The sequence below is a fragment of the Bombina bombina genome, chromosome 6 (genome assembly GCF_027579735.1).
Source record: "Bombina bombina isolate aBomBom1 chromosome 6, aBomBom1.pri, whole genome shotgun sequence".
NCBI lineage: Eukaryota > Metazoa > Chordata > Amphibia > Anura > Bombinatoridae > Bombina > Bombina bombina.
The window spans coordinates 82,314,869-82,334,877 of NC_069504.1; the positions used below are offsets into that span (position 1 = coordinate 82,314,869).

The window sequence follows — 20,009 nt, forward strand, 5'->3', positions numbered from 1 at the left end:
AGCCTACTGCAGGATTTTTATTGTTTAAAAAGATAGATAATCCCTTTATTACATATTCCCCATTTTTGCATAACCAATACTGTTATATTAAAGTGAATGTACATTTTGATGCTAAAGTGCCCAGTTTTTAAAAATTTGATTATAAACAGGGGCACTTTAATTCATCAAAATTTACATTTCACTTGTGAAAAAATACCTTTTAAACTTGACAGCCACTCCCGGTCGTCGCAAAGCCATTTCTGACGTCAGAAATGATGGATCGGTCATCCTCCATTCACGGCTTCCCCCTGGGGGAATCAGTGTCTGATTCAAAGCTGTGATTAGAGGAAGCCGGATTCCTCATTTTAGACCCAGGAAGAGGCTTTGCGACGGGAGGAGGAAGTGGGAGCGGCTGTCAAGATTAAAAGGTAAGTATTTTATTACAACAAAAGTGAAATGTAAATTTTGATGAATTAAAGTGCCCCTGTTTTTAATCGAATTTTTAAAAACGGGCACTTTAGCATCAAAATTTACATTCACTTTAAAGTGATAGAAAGGTAAAAAATTAAATGTACATGGGTGCATTCAAATATAAGCATTTGTGCAATATACTGTCATTAGCAAAAATGCTTCTAGTAAAAGTTATTAGGGTTTTTCTTCATCATACGCACATATCCTGTGAGGGCCCAGGCACCAGTATTCAACCCCCATTCCTGCTGTCGGTGGTGTTTATTGCTTCTGAAGCGATCATTTATGTCATACAAGACACTGCAGGCTCTCTGAGAAGGTGTGGTGCCAAGGCCTTCACAGAATATGTGCGCATGCCACTGAAAAGTTATATCTTTTACTAGAAGCGTTTTTGCTTATGAAAGTATATTGCAAAAATGCTTATATTTCCAATTGAAATGCACCCATGCACATTTTATTTTTTGGCCTTTCTATCACTTTAATATTCTTTTTACCTTTGTGATTACCTTGCATCTAAGCCTCTCTAGAGTCCCAAATTTCAGTTCTTTTGACAGACTTGCATTTTAGCCAATCAGTGCTGACTCATAAATAACTCCATGGAAGTGAGCACAATATTACCTATATGACACACATGAACTACTGGCAAAAAAAAAAAAAAAGCGGCCTTCAAGGGCTTAGAAATTAGTATATGAGACTACCTAGGTTTAGCTTTCAACAAAATAGAGAACAAAGCAAATTTTATAATAAAAGTAAATTAGAAAACAAATTATGCTTACCTGATAATTTCCTTTTCTTCTGATGGAAAGAGTCCACAGCTGCATTCATTACTTTTGGGAAATAAGAACCTGGCCACCAGGAGGAGGCAAAGACACCCCAGCCAAAGGCTTAAATACTCCTCCCACTCCCCTCATCCCCCAGTCAGTCATTCTGCAGAGGAACAAGGAACAGTAGAAGAAATATAAGGGTGAAATGGTGCCAGAAGAATATAAGGACGCCCCACATAAAATTATGGGTGGGGAGCTGTGGACTCCATCAGAAGAAAAGGAAATGATCAGGTAAGCATAATTTATGTTTTTCTTCTTAAATGGAAAGAGTCCACAGCTGCATTCATTACTTTTGGGAAAACAATACCCAAGCTATAGAGGACACTGAATGCCAAGACGGGAGGGTGCAATAGGCAGCCAATACTGAGAGCACCAGGCCTGAACCTCCACCCAATAAAAAAAAAATCTGCTTCGTCCGAAGCCGAGAAAAAGGAAAAACCCCAGTGACACTGACTTGCAGCTAGTCCAGAGCCAAACTAGAGACCGCAAAACGGACTCGACTGAGCCAACAGTTCACCAAGAGACACTGTCGCCTAACATACGGTCCCCCACCATTCACCCCTCACAAATGAAAGAGAAACCAGACGAAATCCCCAAGGGAAACAAGGCAAAGGAGGAGGACAGAAGAAACTGAAGATCCCTTAATACAAAAAACAGCACCTCCAAGAGTGGGCCCAGCACACAGAGACCCAAACAACCCAAACAGGGAAGGAGGCCATGCCTATACCAAACGAAACCCGGGATAATACAGGGCACGGAGACAGAAAAGACGTCTCCCCAACATCCTGCATGCATGGAACACAACCAAAGAGGCAAAGTGCTCCCAGCGCCTGCCCATAGAATACCCAAGTATTCAACCGTGAAAAAGCGTGTAGTAGACCCAGGCAAAACCCCAAGTCTGAGAACACAGAGTCCATAACAGGATGACACAGAGGGAGCTTGCAAGGAAGAAGAAGCAGTCATCAAGAAACAGACCGCACAAAACAGCCCCTCGACAGAGGGCACGCTCCAGGCAACCAAAGTCGCCATACCTACTCACAGGTCCCTAAAAAGGGGAACACAAAGCCTTCATCGAGGCCCCCCGAGAAGGAGAGTATGCCCTCAGAACCCGAATGAAGAGTAAACCCTCTCCTGTCAAAGGAGCAAGGAGAAGGAAAAACCATCTCCTAGCAGACTGAGCTATCAGAATAGACTCAACAAGCTCACACATCCAGATGATACTGCGACCCTTAGACAGCTCAAGCATCCTGACCTGCAGACCCAGCTGGGCCAACCCAGCCACAGGGATCCAATACAAGGTAACAAAGAATCTCGAAACTAGTACAGGAACGAGCGTACAAGTACAACCTGACTCTGAAAACAGACAAGGCCATAGACATAAGGATCTATCAAAACAAGGCCCCACAGTCTGACTTGGAGGCAGCAAGACCCCAGGTGGAACCAATTCCACCTTCCACTTCCCGACCCGGAGAAGCCCCAAGTAAGGACTCCCTCTCCCTAAGAGGAGAATATCCCCTAAAGACAAAGGGAAGAGGCCGGAAGGGCAATAACCGTCCTCAAGGCCCAAAGTCACCGGCTAAACGGGAAGAAAAAGCCCCCCGCAAATGTCATAGAAAGGACCCCCTTACAAGTAGCTCGCCAAACAGAGGCACAGCCAACCCATTCGCTGCAGAGCAGAGAATCCACTGCGGGTACACTGGCAAACTAACAGGGGAATGCAACCCTAAGGCGCACCAGAAATTGGAATCCAGCACCAGCAGCTGGGTATAAACCCACAACCGGGCCATAGAACAAGCTATTAATGCTGCTGTTCGTTCCTGCCAGACTGCTTCTCATTCTGTTTTGCATATGTAAATATGACCCTGGGGATAGTCTCCCTATGGGTGATGGGGGAAACCAGACGTGGACTCCTTGCCCAATGTGCTTAGAGGGATATGGCTGCACCTCACTGACGAGGCCCAAAGGAGGCCGAAACGATCATCTGGGGTTGTCATGTTCCTTGTTCAGAGGAGAATTGCCTGGTATTTCGGGGCTGGACTGACCATGTCGGCGGGATCAGACTGATATACTACAGGAAAGTTTTCCTCTGTGAAAAGCACAATTGGGCAGAAAGAAGCTACTACCAGGTGGCAACCGGGCCATAGAACAAGCTATTGATGCTGCTGTTCGTTCCTGGCAGACTGCTTCTCATTCTGTTTTGCATATATAAACCCACAACCCTTGCGGCGCAAGCCACACAGCTAACACCCCAACCAGCCCCGAGATCCAAAACAACCCAAAACTGGGACAGGAGCGAAGCCCCAGAAAGAGGAAGTCTCAGGGAGAGAAACAGGTCCGGGCACCTAATAGTTCAGGCAACTATACCCTGCAACTAAACACCCCAACTGGCCAAAAAAAACAGACAAAGGGATTGGAAGCATATCCAGAGAATATGGACAGCGAAGAGAATTCAAAAGCCCCGACCAAAGGAAGGAACCACTCCTAGCTAAAGTCCAACTATCCAAGGAGCAAGGCTAGATGTCATAATGAAGGGACTTCACAAGGCCTCAGGACAACAGAATGGATACCTCGAAGTCCCCAAAACCCTACTAGCAGGATTAGTCTCCCCATCACCTCCACACAGGCAGCGGACACAGGGAAGAGAAAGGAGCTAAGCCTTCCCAGCTCCAGGAAACCCCGAGCTTAACAAGTCCCTACAGGGATCAACCAACATCCGGAACACAGATACCCAAAAGAAGATCTAACTCACCCGGAGACAATGGAAGAAGACCCAAAGGTCTCATAACTCAGTCAGACCGAACACGGCCAAGAGTAAGAGCTACTTCTAGATACACTAGAAACAGCTTACACGCACCCCTTTAAGGCGCCAAGAGCTGCAACAGGTTTCAAAATGCAACACCTTCTGCATGTTGGACAGCTATACATACAAGCTTTTGGATCAAGCCCCAATAGGACCATCCAGAAGCCTAAAACTGAAGGCCAAACCACTCAAACAGTGGTAACGGGGCGCTAAGCCCGCCAACCCTCCCCCACATGGAGGAGGAACTCTAGGTTCCGATGAAATCAGATGTCAGATATAGTGACTCATCTATGACTGAAGGCTATAAGGACTGAAACAATCCTTCCCCATCTCACGAACCTCGAATGCTTAGTTGAACATGAAAAACAACGATAACCTGAGCACTCAGCGCTACTACCGAACCAGTCCAGCAGAAACAGCGCCACGAGTCTGAACAGCCACAAACAGAACGAACCGTCAGGACCAGCCTGTACCCAGGGTCCTAGCCGGCAAGCTAAATAAATTCTCCCTCATAGGGGAAAAAAAGAAAACATACATTATTAAACATAGGACTACATGTCCAAACAACTTCCGAAGAAGTAACAAAGAGTATCGATCCCAGATGGTTCCCGAAGGAAACAAAAACAAATAAAATATAAGGCAACTAAGGTTAACGTCCAAAAGACACAGGCCTACCCGCAGGACCAGCCAAACGGAGCCCTATGTTTAAAAAAACTGGGAAAGATCTCAAACAAATGACAAACAGGAGATAACCCCACATGTCTAATGAGGTGCACCATTCGAATAATCAGACTGAAATTCCCCATATATGTTAACGATAGGGTCATTCAATAACTGAAAAAGTTGTCTGAGCAACATGCTAAGGCGCGCAATCCTTTAACGAAAGGCACAACACTCAGGAACAGTTACACCAGCGGGGAACTGTAGAGGCCCACCCCAAGGCGGAAGGCCCGGGACATTAGGGCACGAGCACAATCTCAAATAAACATCTGGACTCTGCAGACGGACCATCGGCAACATTATCTGGAAGGGAAAACGTGCTGCAACCTCCGGGGGGAACACGTCACCCCGCATGGAGGAACCATAAACTGGGTTATCCGCATGTGTAGAAGTATGAATTGGTAGGGACTCGCCTCTTGGAGGACTGGGCCCCCCGAGGCAGATGGCTCAGCAGTCCCCTGATTCCCCTAGCCCGAGGAACCAGGCGCTCTTACATGGCATACGGAACAAAACTGGTTGACATGTGTCAACAAGGCCAATCCGGAGTCCTCACCGGACACAGAATCTGAAATCAAAATAGTCTCGGTATCAGAATCCTTCGTAACTGAATCTGAAATTAGCACAGTCTCAGCATCAGAATCCTCCATAACTGGATAGAGGAAATATCAATATGGACTAAAGTAGTAAAACAAAAACGGCACCTAACACCCACAATAGCTGGGGCACTCACAACCTCAGATGACCAGACCCCTGCGGACTAGAATATCTCCTTCGCCACACGGTCGGGAATGCGGAAATGGGGAATGGAAATGTAACCACACCCGAACACAAGGTGAACCGTACTGTCCAAAAAAGCGTGTCCAACCAAAAGGCAGCGTCACTTCCAAAGGCCTCAATGTTTCAACCACGAGCCCATAAACATCACACATAAGCAGGTTGAATCACATAACAAACATGATTATAAACCCCCCTGTTCAATAACCCCCCTCAGGAGATATTAACCCTCTATTCCAAGATACTAACAGAGACTCACTGAGACCCTTATGTCATATAGGTAGACCCGTAAGGTGTTGTAGCCTCTCGGGAAAACATTCACATAACCGTATATTGATGATAAAGTAAAATGATCTTACCGGAATCTACGCCGTGGAACAGGAACACGGCCTTTCAAGTGTGACGAATAGTGGCATCGCCTCCACCATGGACTTGAGAAAAAAGCAGGCAGGGAGCAAAGTTCGACAACGCCGATTGCTTGAATAACTGTTAATATGAGTTGGGTTTTGCAGAAAGACTCTCCCTGCATCTCCGGACTCTAACTTTCCTCCAAGCCCTCACTGAGAGACTGATAAGACTACTTAAAACTCCTGTCCTATGCCGAAGAGTACTACCCTCCATAAGAGACAAAAAACAAAAATGAAAAATTCTGACAATTCTCTGCCAATCTCCTGGGACGAAAGGCAAAGAATGACTGGGGGATGAGGGGATTGGGAGGAGTATTTAAGCCTTTGGCTGGGGTGTCTTTGCCTCCTCCTGGTGACCAGGTTCTTATTTCCCAAAAGTAATGAATGCAGCTGTGGACTCTTTCCATTTAAGAAGAAAAGTTGTTTAAAATTGCATGCCCTATCTGGTTCATGAAAGTTTAATTTGGACTAGACTGTCTCTTTAAAGTAACACGAGCCAACCTTTGTTTGCCAGTGAATCTTTGTCTTCTTTGCTGGTAAACCAGGCTCGGCTGACAGAAGCCTCGTCACTGCCTGAAAGGTCATCAAGCTGGTCATTCTGTAGAATCTTAAAAAAAAAGGATATTTGAGCAACAGTTAATAATAAATACTGAAGGTGAATGTATGTGTAATTCATATATACACTGACGCCCATGAGAAAGTATAGACATAACAGTTGTGAACAAACATGTTTTAATAAGAAACAAAAAAAATTAAAAGCTTACTCAAGCAATGATTAGTAATATGCATCATGCACCACCTGGCCTGTCAATCATTCTAGTGCACATCTGTATAATTACCAATCCGCAACAAAGTAATATGCCCATCTAAAAGTTAAAAAACCCCAATCATTTTATTAAAAAAAAATAAAAAATAATAATAATAAACACACTTTGTAGCTCCTGCATACTGTTGATTTGTATGCCACTTGAATACGATTTTATTTTTAAATCATTTATATTTTTTTAATTTCAAATGTCATACTTGAATATATTTCATTGCACTATTAACCTGCAATTACTTTAGGTTATACATTTTCACTAAAAGTACCTTAGGGGTGAATATTACTGAACAAAGCTTTATTAGTTTAGAGAGCTAGTTACAGAGCGGACAGGGTGTGTTTATTATGATTCTACCATAACCCCATGCAGGAAAACTGTACCAACAACAATCTTTCATTCTTTAGTAATTTCAAGATCTTTTCACTTTCTCAAGAAAAATTACATTTGCAATTCTTTCACTTTGTGAAACTCATAATACAATAATATCCTCACTCCAAAAGTTACACTCAGACTTGTGCATCCCCTCTTGCTCCATATTCAGTTTCTGCATTGGCTATGTAAACGCTTAAGAACTACATGTAACAACTAGGTCCTAATATATGAAGAACATGTCAATCTCATCTTCAAATACTCTCCACACTTTCTCTTCTCTGCTCTTGGTGATGGATTAGTCTTACACAAGCATTGTTAGACCCTTAGTTCACGTCAATACTCTACCTGGATCTGCGTAACAGAGCCCTCGTTAACATCATCATCATCAGCCACTTCTGTGGTAGCAGTCATGGTCACCTCAAAGCTTTGATCATTTTCAGATACTGAGAAGCAGGAAGACAATACACCATTAGATGAGATGTGGGTAACTCTTCCACACTTTATAAATTGCATACAGTATTTTTTATCCCTTTTTATACTCAATTACCTGAAGGCAACTCTGTAATTCATTCTTTTTATGTCTGTTGTCTAAAATAAATCCCAGTAATTTTGTGCCATGCCAGTTATGGAAGTCAACGTGGGTTGTTAAGAGAGTCAACCAGTCTAAGGGGCCGATTATCTAAAACTCGCCTGATCAGATGTGTTTTTTTCACTCCAACCCTCGTAGGGGCTGCCCTGGTGGAATTATCGTTAAAAAGGGGCAGTCCCTACGAGTGGCGAGATGTCTCCTATTGAAATTAAGGGAGCTCGCTGGAAAGGGAAACTTTGCTGTGTAGGGCGAAGTTAGCATTAAATCCTGTAGCCAATGTAAATCACATTACGCTGATTTCTGCATATACAAAACTTACAATCGTCGATATTTTTGTATGCATGTGTTTTTCTATTAGGGTACTTAAATATGTTGAGTATTTTGCTACAACCTCAACACCTTTTCAATTGCGAGAAAAAAACTGTGAGAACTATAGGGCATAAATATTTAGAGAAAATTTCACACACACACCTATGGAACGCAAATGTTCAACTCAGTTTACGAAAAAACAACAATGCTTTGTATTTTGTAACTAAATGTTCACATTTGAATGTGTTTTTTGCACATCCAGTGTACTTAAATTACAATTTACACTGTGCATATTTAAAGGGACAGTCTAGTCCAAAATAAACTTCTAATGATTCAGATAGGGCATGTAATTTTAAACAATTTTCCAATTTACTTTTATCACCAATTTTGCTTTGTTCTCTTGGTATTCTTAGTTGAAAGCTAAACCTAGAAGGTTCATATGCTAATTTCTAATCCCTTGAAGGCCCCCTCTTCTCTCAGGGCATTTTGATAGTTTTTCACCACTAGGGGGTGTTAGTTCATGTGTGTCAGATAACACTGTGCTCACGCACGTGGAGTTACTAGGAGCCTACAGTGATTGGCTAAAATGCAAGTCTGTCAAAAGAACTGAAATAAGGGGGCAGTTTACAGAGGCCTATATACAAGGCCTATATACAAGATAATCACAAAGGTAAAAAGTGTATTTATATAATTGGGTTGGTTATGCAAAACTAGGGAATGGGTAATAAAGGGCTTATCTATCTTTTAAAACAATAAAAATGTTGATGTAGACTGTCCCCTTAATACGACTTATTCCTGTGCAATAATTTTGTTATGATTTTTGATGCGCCTTAATAATACAATTTTGTCTGAATGGCTAAATTATTGGTATTGTAAGATTTTTAAAATATGAATTTAATTGTGCAGTTTTGTAATCTATTTCCATACGAAATGCAGTATACGCCCCTTTGTGAGACACCCTATTTTCAGGGTAAAAAGTAGCTTTATATATTCCACCAGGGAAATAGAAGGACTGGCGAGCATTCTTAAATAATCTCGCCAGCCCAGAGACCTTAGATAATCGGCCCCCCAAGAATTCAATTTTTTGGCTTCTATTTATTTTGATTTATTTATCATTTTTAATATTATCATTATTGAGGGAAAAAAAGAAATGATACAGCAAAACAGATATTAATTTACATATCAAATGAGCAGTAGAAATACAGTATTATTATTGGTTATTTGGAGAGCGCCAACAGATTCCGCAGACATCCATTTTCCCTTGTTTTTCTTTCTCAAAACTATATTAACATTGTAATATTTGACAACACAAGGGGAAATATAATAATGTTGAAAAGTGAGAACGATCTCATATGACAAAAAAGGGTGGGGGGGACTGAGAAAAAATATAACAAGAAGAAACAATAAAATATATACTGTTCATATGTCAAGAAAAAAAAAAGTCAGGAAGGAAAACACAGTGTGACTATGAGTAGATCTACAAAGTGTGATACTGAGAAGCTAGAAGTGTGTGAGATAGCTACTCATAATACAGAGTCACTCTACATTTGTGGTTCAAAGTATTATATACTTTTTTGGGCGTTTTTTTGTATTCAATACAAAATATAGACTTGCAGAGCTTGGCAAAAAAAAACAAAATAAAACCCATTTTGGAAACAAACGGCTACTTTACGAATTGTGCGTTAGGCTGAAAAAGCAGCGTTAACAGGTCCTAACGCTGGTTTTTCACTACCTCTGCTATTACGAGTCTTGCAGGTTTAGGGGCACTGCACACTTCTTTGGCCTTACCGCAAAACGACTTACGTAAACTTTGTAAAGTCTTTTTTCTATGGGACTTCCATAGCGCCGGTATTGCGAGTCTGTCCTGGGAGGCCAAAAAGTGAGCGGTACACCCTCTACCTCCAAGATCCCCAACGCATTTTAAAGTCAGTAGTTAAGAGTTTTATGGTACAACACTGTAACATAAAACTCATAACTAAAGTGCTAAAAAGTACACTAACACCCATAAACTACCTATTAACCCCTAAACCGAGGCCCTCCCGCATCGCAAACACTAAAATAAAATGTTTAACCCTTAATCTGCTGCTCCGGACATCGCCGCCACTAGAATAAACATATTAACCCCTAAACCGCCGCACTCCCGCCTCGCAAACACTAGTTAAATATTATTAACTCCTAATCTGCCGTCCCCAACATCGCCGCCACCTACATTATACTTATCAACCCCTAATCTGCCGCCCCCAACGTCGCCGCCACTATTCTAAATTTATTAACCCCTAAACCTAAGTCTAACCCTAACTCTAACACCCCTAACTTAAATATAATTTAAATACATCTAAATAAAATTACTATCATTAACTAAATTATTCCTATTTAAAACTAAACACTTACCTATAAAATAAACCCTAAGATAGCTACAATATAACTAATAGTTACATTGTAGCTAGCTTAGGGTTTATTTTTATTTTACAGGCAAGTTTGTATTTATTTTAACTAGGTAGAATAGTTATTAAATAGTTATTAACTATTTACTAACTACCTAGCTAAAATAAATACAAATTTACCTGTAAAATAAAACCTTACCTAAGTTACAATAACACCTAACGCTACACTACAATTAAATAAATTAACTAAATTAAAAACAATTAAATAAATTAAATTAGCTAAATCACAAAAAAACAAACACTAAATTACATAAAATAATAAACAAATTACAAGATATTTAAACTAATTACACCTAATCTAATAGCCCTATCAAAATAAAAAAAGCCCCCCCAAAATAAAAAAACACTAGCCTAAACTAAACTACCAATAGCCCTTAAAAGGGCCTTTTGCGGGGCATTGCCAAAAAGAAATCAGCTCTTTTACCTGTAAAAAAAAATACAAACAACCCCCCCAACAGTAAAACCCACCACCCACACAACCAACCCCCCAAATAAAATACTAACTAAAAAAACCTAAGCTCCCCATTGCCCTGAAAAGGGCATTTGGATGGGCATTGCCCTTAAAAGGGCAGTTAGCTCTTTTGCGGCCCAAAGCCCTAACCTAAAAATATAACCCACCCAATACACCCTTAAAAAAACCTAACACTAACCCCCTGAAGATCGACTTACTGTTCTGAAGACTGGACATCCATCCTCAAGGAAGCGGCAGATGTCTTCATCCAACCGGGCTGAAGTCCTCAACGAAGCCGGGAGAAGTCTTCATCCAAGCCGGGCGAAGTGGTCCTCCAGACGGGCAGAAGTCTTCATCCAGACGGCATCTTCTATCTTCATCCATCCGACGCGGAGCGGGTCCATCTTCAAGACATCAGACGTGGAGCATCCTCTTCATCCTCTTCATGACGGTTCCTTTAAGTGACGTCATCCAAGATGGCGTCCCTTAGAATTCTATCAGCCAATCGGAATCTATCAGCCAATCGGAATTAAGGTAGAAAAAATCCTATTGGCTGATGCAATCAGCCAATAGGATTGAGCTTGCATTCTATTGGCTGTTCCAATCAGCCAATAGAATGTGATCTAAATCCTATTGGCTGATTGCATCAGCCAATAGGATTTTTTCTACCTTAATTCCGATTGGCTGATAGAATTCTATTAGCCAATCAGAATCTAAGGGACGCCATCTTGGATAACGTCACATAAAGGAACCGTCATTCAGTAAGAAGACTCCGGATAAAGAGGATGCTCTGCGTCGGATGTCTTGAAGATGGAGCCGCTCCGCGTCGGATGGATGAAGATAAAAGATGCCGTCTGGATGAAGATGTCTGCCCATCTGGAGGACCACTTCGCCCGGCTTGGATGAAGACTTCTCCCGGCTTCGTTGAGGATGGATGTCCGGTCTTCAGAACAGTAAGTCGATCTTCAGGTGGTTAGTGTTAGGTTTTTTTTAAGGGTATATTGGGTGGGTTATATTTTTAGGTAAGGGCTTTGGACCGCAAAAGAGTTAACTGCCCTTTTAAGGGAAATGCCCATCCAAATGCCATTTTCTGGGCAATGGGGAGCTTAGGTTTTTTTAGTTATCATTTCATTTGGGGGGTTGGTTGTGTGGGTGGTGGATTTTACTGTTTGGGGTGTTTGTATTTTTTTTTTTACAGGTAAAAGAGCTGGTTTCTTTGGGGCAATGCCCTGCAAAAAGGCCCTTTTTAAGGGCTATTGGTAGTTTAGGCTAGGGTTTTTTTATTTTGGGGGGGCTTTTTTATTTTGATAGGGCTATTAGATTAGGTGTACTTAGTTTAAATATCTTGCAATTTGTTTATTATTTTCTGTAATTTAGTGCGTTTTTTTTGTGATTTAGCTAATTTAATTTATTTAATTGTTTTTAATTTAGTTAATTTATTTAATTGTAGTGTAGTGTTAGGTTTTATTTTACAGGTACATTTGTATTTATTTTAGCTAGGTAGTTATTAAATAGTTAACTATTTAATAACTATTCTACCTAGTTAAAATAAATACAAACTTGCCTGTAAAATAAAAAATAAACCCTAAGCTAGATACAATGTAACTATTAGTTATATTGTAGCCATCTTAGGGTTTATTTTATAGGTAAGTATTTAGTTTTAAATAGGAATTATTATTTTTATTTTTATTTAGATTTATTGTAATTATATTTAAGTTAGGGGGTGTTAGGGTTATACTTAGGTTTAGGGGTTAATACATTTAGTATAGTGGCAGCGACGTTGGGGGCGGCAGATTAGGGGTTAATAAATGTAGGTAGGTGGCGGCGATGTTAGGGACGGCAGATTAGGGGTTAATAATATTTAACTAATGTTTGCGAGGCGGGAGTGCGGAGGTTTAGGGGTTAATATGTTTATTATAGTGGCGGCGATGTCCGGAGTGGTAGATTAGGGGTTAATAAGTATAATATAGGTGGGGGCGGCAGACTAGGGGTTAATAATTATGTTGGTGGCGGCTGTGTCCGGAGCGGCAGATTAGGGGTTAATAAGTATAATGTAGGTGTCGGCGATGTCGGGGGCGGCAGATTAGGGATTAATAAGTGTAAGATTAAGGGTGTTTAGACTCGGGGTTCATGCTAGGGTGTAAATATAAAATGTGTTTCCCCATAGGAATCAATGGGGCTGCGTTACTGAGTTTTTTACACTGCTTTTTTGCAGGTGTTAGACTTTTTCTCAGCCGGCTCTTCCCGTCGATTCCTATGGCGAAATTGTGCACGAGCATGTATGACTAGCTCACCGCTGACTTAAGCAGCGCTGGTATTGGAGTGCGGTAAGGAGCACAATTTTGCTCAACGCTCACTTTTTGCCTTTTAACGCCGGGTTTGTAAAAACCTGTAATACCAGCGCTGTAGGCAAGTGAGCGGTGAGAGAAAACTGCTTGTTAGCACCGCATAGCCTCTAACGAAAAACTCGTAATCTGGCCGAAAGTTAATTCTAAAAACCAGCAAACACAAAAACATAAAATTATGCTTACCAGATCATTTCCTTTCCTTCTGTACAGGGAGAGTCCACAGCTACATTCATTACTTGTGGGGAATACTGAACCTGGCCACCAGGAGGAGACAAAGACACCCCAGTCAAATGCTTAAATACCTCCCCCACTTCCCTCATCGCCCACTAATTCTGCGGAGAGAACAAGGAACAGTAGGAGAAATATCAGGGTGAAAAAGGTGCCAGAAGAAAATAAAATTTAGGGCCGCCCATCGGAGAACACGGGCGTGAGCTGTGGACTCTCCCGGTACAGAAGGAAAGGAAATTATCTGGTAAGCATAATTTATATTTTCCTTCTTAATACAGGGAGAGTCCACAGCTGCACCCCAATAAGGAGTACGTGTTGCAACGTTGCAACACAGAGACTATGGCACGTAGAAGCAATCTGCAGACGGAGTAGATCATTGAAGATAAAATTCAAAGACCACCTTCTGCACAAGTACAAAAGTAGCCCGATGCAACCCCATAAAAATAAGATCTAAGCACCAAGAAGGAGCATCAGATAAACTCACCGGCCTGAACGCAGTCACAGCCTTAGCAAAAAAACTGAACGCCCGGAAGCTCAATGAGCCTCTAAAGCAGAAGAAACAAACAGGGCACAGAAACTGTCCCAACAGGTAACTAGCTAGGAAGGCCCCTCTCCAGATCATCCTGGAGGAAAAAAAAGGGAACCCTAGCAAGTCAGATAGAGTTCCAGGACGAAGCATGCACATCCTGACAAAGGGGGTCCTCCACACCTGTGTAGATGACGAGGAACCAGCTATGCGCTGAAGGAGAGGACCGTAAACCCTCCGAAAAAAACTCTCTTGGCTAAGACCAAGGCACCTCCAGCAGTCCGCCTCAGAAGAATAAGATTTGATGACGCAAAGGGGCCTTGACCCAGCAGATCCCTGCAATTAAGAAATGAAAGAAGGAGCTGAAGGTGTCCTAGCCACTTTTCCAGTAAGCTCCCCACAAGCTTAACATACAAATTTCACACAGGTTTTAGAGAATGAAAAAGGGCGCTTCCACAGCTGACAAGGAGTAAATATCAAGGTTTTTCTAAACAATTTTAAATAAATCCAAAACACTTCTGACTATAAAGATAATTTCAATTTTATGTATAGAGAAAAGTATAAAAAAAAAAATATTTATATATATTCAAATTTAAAAAACAGTTGCAGTATATCAACAACAATGTAATAGCAACGTTTATAGCAACAGTTTTAACAAACCGTAGCAATATATCAACAACAATGTAATAGCAGCATTTATAGCAGCATTGTATCTGTATTAGTCTAAACAGCACAACTGTGTCAGTTTATACAGCACTAATTATGCAGCAAAAAATAAACCTTTTACGTTCACTAAAAAAGTTTTTTATATTTCAAAAGGTATTAAGCATAAAGAACATATATAGAAAAAAAATAGATATATATTCAAATTTTAAAAAACAGTTGCAGTATATTAACAACAATGTAATAGCAGTGTTTGTAGCAACAATTTTAACAAACCATAGCAATATCTCAACAACGATAAAATAGCAGCATTTATAGCAGCATTGTATCTGTATTAGTCTAAACAGCACAATTGTCTCAGTTTACACAGCAAAAAAAATCATTTTATGTTTACTAGAACATTCATATATTTCAAAAGGTATTAAGCAAAGAAAAACAATTGGTTTTAAAAAACAAGGACGTCTCCCTTTAGATTTGCTAGCGTTAAATATACCACCTTAATAAAAAATGGTTTTACCACCTTAAATTCAAAAGAGCCTTGTTACTCATAGGTATTTGTATTTTTAAGTCTTTTTAGACAAAACGATATAAATGTGTGTTTGCCTTGATGTCTTTTATGGACTTTAGGATATCAGTTCCCAGAAACTTTGCCGTTCAGTCCCTAATGTCACTATGTGACTATCTCAGCAGCTTTTTTTGCTGCGTGTAAATAACAAAGCCTCTTGGCCAGAAAATGAAATACACAGACTGGTTCAACGTTGCCTCACCAGCAGCAGGATCACGGCCCTTCCTTGGAAGGATAAGGAGCACGCAAACTTTCAAAGCGTTTTCCACTCCACAAATCTCAGCGTTTTCACTTCTCTGCTGCTTCACTTCTCACTTTTCTGCTTTTTGGTTCAAACCTGCTAGCATGATTGTGTGATGCAGTCAGTCAGCTGAATTATGGCTGTACTCTGATTGGTCCAAAAACGGTCTCCCAGTTTAAGGATTTTTTCTGATATCATTGGCTCAGGTATAGTTTCAAGTGGCACCCCACCGCAATTCGACGCGTTTTGCCCAATGTATAGGGCTTTATCAAGATAAGTTTCCTGTGTATGGGGCCAGTCTTTTATACCATTTAATTCCCTGTGATTGGTTGCCACTTGAAAGATGGATTTTTAAGGTGGATTTATTAAAAGTTATATTTAAAGTTTTTAAGGTGGTATTTTTAATTTTACTCCTATCTTAGGAGTCATAATAGTTTTTTTTATCACAGCTAAACAGTTGTTTATCAAACAATATGTTTACATTCTTAGAATCTATAAGGCTTTAACACCTCAGTTTTAATGTTATCAATCCACAATACTAAAACAGTTTAATACTATAAATATACATAAAGGTATTTTTATGAGATTAAGTGTAATCTCAGATTATAGCAACCTATTTACATCTATTTCTGAATTTAGTCCCTTTGGTTGTAAAGTTCTCATTTTATATATTAGCTCCGCTTCTTTATATAATAATTTGTCCTCAAAACTACCCCCTCTCCAGTCTGGCTTCACTTTTTGAATACCCCAAAACTTTAGGTGTTTAGAGTTATTATTATGAACTTCCCTAAAATGCTTATATACTGTATGTAGTTTTCCGTCTTACCATGTTTTATGCATCTTAAATGCTCCCTAATTCTCTCCCTCAGGGTACGTGTAGTTTCCCCCAAATACTGCATTTTACAAGAACATTCAATCAAATAAATCAATCCTTTGTCTGTGCATCTAATTGTGTCTTTTATATCAAATTTCTCACCTGTCTGTGTAGACACAAAGCTCTTAATTTTTGTTGTATATTGACAAGATTTACATGTGTAACATGGAAAAAAAACATTTATTTTCTCTCCATATAAATCCCTGCAGTGTGGGGTTTTGTTTTCCTTCCTAAATTCACTAGGAACATATATATTTTTCAAGTTTTTTGCTTTCCTAAAAATCATTTGTGGATATGGTGTAATCTTATCTCCTATGTATGGGTCTCCTTTAATTAAATGCCAATGTTTCCTAAGGATTTTATTTATATACAGGTGAAACTCTAAAAATTAGAATATCGTGCAAAAGTTCATTTTTTTCACTAATGCAACTTAAAAGGTGAAACTAATATATGAGATAGGCTCATTACATGCAAAGCAAGATAGATCAAGTCGTGATTTGTCATAATTGTGATGATTATGGCTTACAGCTCATGAAAACCCCAAATCCACAATCTCAGAAGATTAGAATATTACATGCAATCAATAAAACAAGGATTGTACATACCTGTAGAACAATATCGGACCTCTGAAAAGTATAAGCATGTATACTGTATGTACTCAGTACTTGGTTTGGGCCCCTTTTGCAGCAATTACTGCCTCAATGCGGCGTGGCATGGAAGCTATCAGCATGTGGCACTGCTGAGGTGTTATAGAAGACAAGGATGCTTCTGCATTGTTTGGTCTCATGTCTCTAATCTTTCTCTTGGCAATGCCCCATAGATTCTCTATGGGGTTCAGGTCAGGCGAGTTTGCTGGCCAATCAAGCACAGTAATCCCACGGTCATTGAACCAGGTTTTGGTGCTTTTGGCAGTGTGGGCAGGTGCCAAGTCCTGCTGCAAAATGAAGTCAGCATCCCCATAGAGCTTGTCTGCGGAAGGAAGCATGAAGTGCTCCAAAATCTACTGGTAGACGGCTGCGATAACCCTGGACTTAATGAAGCACAGTGGACCAACACCAGCAGATGACATGGCTCCCCAAATCAACACAGACTGTGGAAACTTCACACTGGACTTCAAGCATCTTGCAGTGTGTGCCTCTCCATTCTTCCTCCATACTCTGGGTCCTTGGTTTCCAAATGAGATGCAAAATTTGCTCTCATCAGAAAAGAGGACTTTGGACCACTGAGCAACAGACCAGGTCTGTTTTTCTTTAGCCCAGGTAAGACGCTTCTGACGTTTGTTGCTCAGGAGTGGCTTGACAAGAGGAATACGACATTTGAAGCCCATGTCCAGGATCCGTCTGTGTGTGGTGGCTCTTGTGAAAGTCCCCAACACTTTTGAATGGCCTTTTCCTGACAATCCTCTCCAGGCTGCGGTCATCCCTGCTGCTTGTGCACCTTTTTCTTCCACACTTTTCCCTTCCACATAACTTTCTATTAATGTGCTTTGATACAGCACTTTGGGAACATCCAACTTCTTTTGCAATTACCTTTTGAGGCTTTCCCTCCTTATGGAGGGTGTCAATGATGGTTTTCTGCACAACTGTCAGGTCAGCAGTCTTTCCCAAGCTTGTGATTCCTACTGAACCAGACAGAGACCATTTAAAGGCTCAGGAACCCTTTGCGGGTGTTATGGCTTAATTAGCTGATTAGAGTGGGACACTTTGAGCCTAAACTATTGCACCTTTTCACAATATTCTAATTTTCTGAGATAGTGTATTTGGGTTTTCATGAGCTGTAAACCATAATCATCACAATTATGACAAATCACGGCTTGAACTATCTTGTTTTGCATTTAATAAGTCTATCTCATATATTAGTTTCACCTTTTAAGTTGCATTAGTGAAATAAATGAACTTTTGCACGATATTCTAATTTTTCGAGTTTCACCTGTATTTATGGTCACTATTATAATTAGTAATGAATGGGGTATCATCAATGTATTTATAATTTTCAGATTTAGACTTTTATTTTTTGGTTCTATTAATTTTTTTCGATCTATTTCCCTTGCTTTTGTTACTGCTGTTTGCATTATGTTATCTTTATAACCTCTTTCATTACATTGTCTTTCCAAAATTTGTACTTGATCATTATAGTCTGTTAATTTGGTACAATTTTTTCTAATTCTAAGAGTTTGACCATAAGGTATATTTTCTTTCCACTTCCTTAAGTGGCAACTCTCTCCATGAATGTAATTATTTGCATCCACTTTTTTAAAATGGGTGCACGTGGTAAGGTCCCCATCTTTCAATTTAATATCTATATCCAAATATACAATCATCTTATCACTATGCGTATGTTAAATGTATTCCCTGATCATTAATATTCATTTGTGTTAACATATTTTCCAAGGAAGGGACATCCCATGATATACTGCAAATGTTTTTTAAAATTTGAATATATATATATATATATATATATATATATATATATATATATATATATATATATATATATATATATATAATATATAATATATATGTTCTTTATGCTTAATACCTTTTGAAATATAAAAAACTTTTTTAGTGAACAAAAAAGGTTTATTTTTTGCTGCATAATTAGTGCTGTATAAACTGACACAGTTGTACTGACACAGATACATTATTGCTATAAATGCTGCTATTACATTGTTGTTGATATATTGCTACGGTTTGTTAAAACTGTTGCTATAAACGTTGCTATTACGTTGTTGTTGATATACTGCAACAATTTTTTAAAATTTGAATATATATTTTTTTTTTTACTTTTTTCTATACATAACATTGAAATTATCTTTATAGTTAGAAGTGTTTTGGATTTATTTAAAATTGTTTAGAAAAACTCTGATATTTACTCCTCGTCAGCTGTTGAAGCGCCCTTTTTCATTCTCTAAAACTTGTGTGAAATTTGTATGTTAAGCTTGTGTGGAGCTTACTGGAAAAGTGGCTAGAACACCTTCTGCTCCTTCATTAATTTCTTAATTGCCTAAACTGTTTCCTCATTTAGGAAGTAGTAGCAGAAGATTTTAAATTGGTGAAATTGATATTTTTAGTACTAGAGACAAATTTCTTTCAGAACTTAGTATAAATGAATCAGAAGAATATAGAATAGATACAGAGGATATTAGAAATATTATGGATAAACTTGAGGGATGTATGATAAAAGAATTAAAACATAAAACTGAAACCATGTTCCTGGATAAATATATAGAACTTAAAATAGCCCCTAGAGAGGTTTAAGATTGCAAAAAAAAATGTACCTTTAATTTAGATGAGGACTTAAAGAAAGAAAGGGATAATACATTAGAAAGTGCATCTTTGAATTTATTGGAAACACTAAATAAAGAGATTATGGATATTAAAAATAATATACAAAGTATGAAAGAAAAACGGGAATATAAAGAATGTCAAAGCTCTATTATAAAAAATCTAGGGGAAGTTAAATCGGAACTACTAAGAACCAAATGGGGTAAGATGAGAAGGGATAAAGAAGATTACAAAAATAAGAACAAAATGAACCTATGAGTAATAAGGCTCTTTTGAATTTAAGGTGGTAAAACCATTTTTTATTAAGGTGGTATATTTTTTA

At 39.4% G+C, this 20,009-nt stretch overlaps 1 protein-coding gene across 1 annotated transcript in view; it reads right to left on the reverse strand.

The window, feature by feature from the left end:
• DMTF1 (cyclin D binding myb like transcription factor 1) overlaps positions 1 to 20,009 on the reverse strand; it is a 171,567-nt gene that overhangs the window by 109,064 nt on the left and 42,494 nt on the right. The window contains exons 4-5 of the mRNA XM_053716504.1: positions 7,511 to 7,608; positions 6,474 to 6,579 (exon numbers count right to left, since the gene is read on the reverse strand). Of these exons, the coding sequence (XP_053572479.1) occupies positions 6,474 to 6,579; positions 7,511 to 7,608 (204 nt within the window). The remainder of the gene's footprint in view (positions 1 to 6,473; positions 6,580 to 7,510; positions 7,609 to 20,009) is intronic.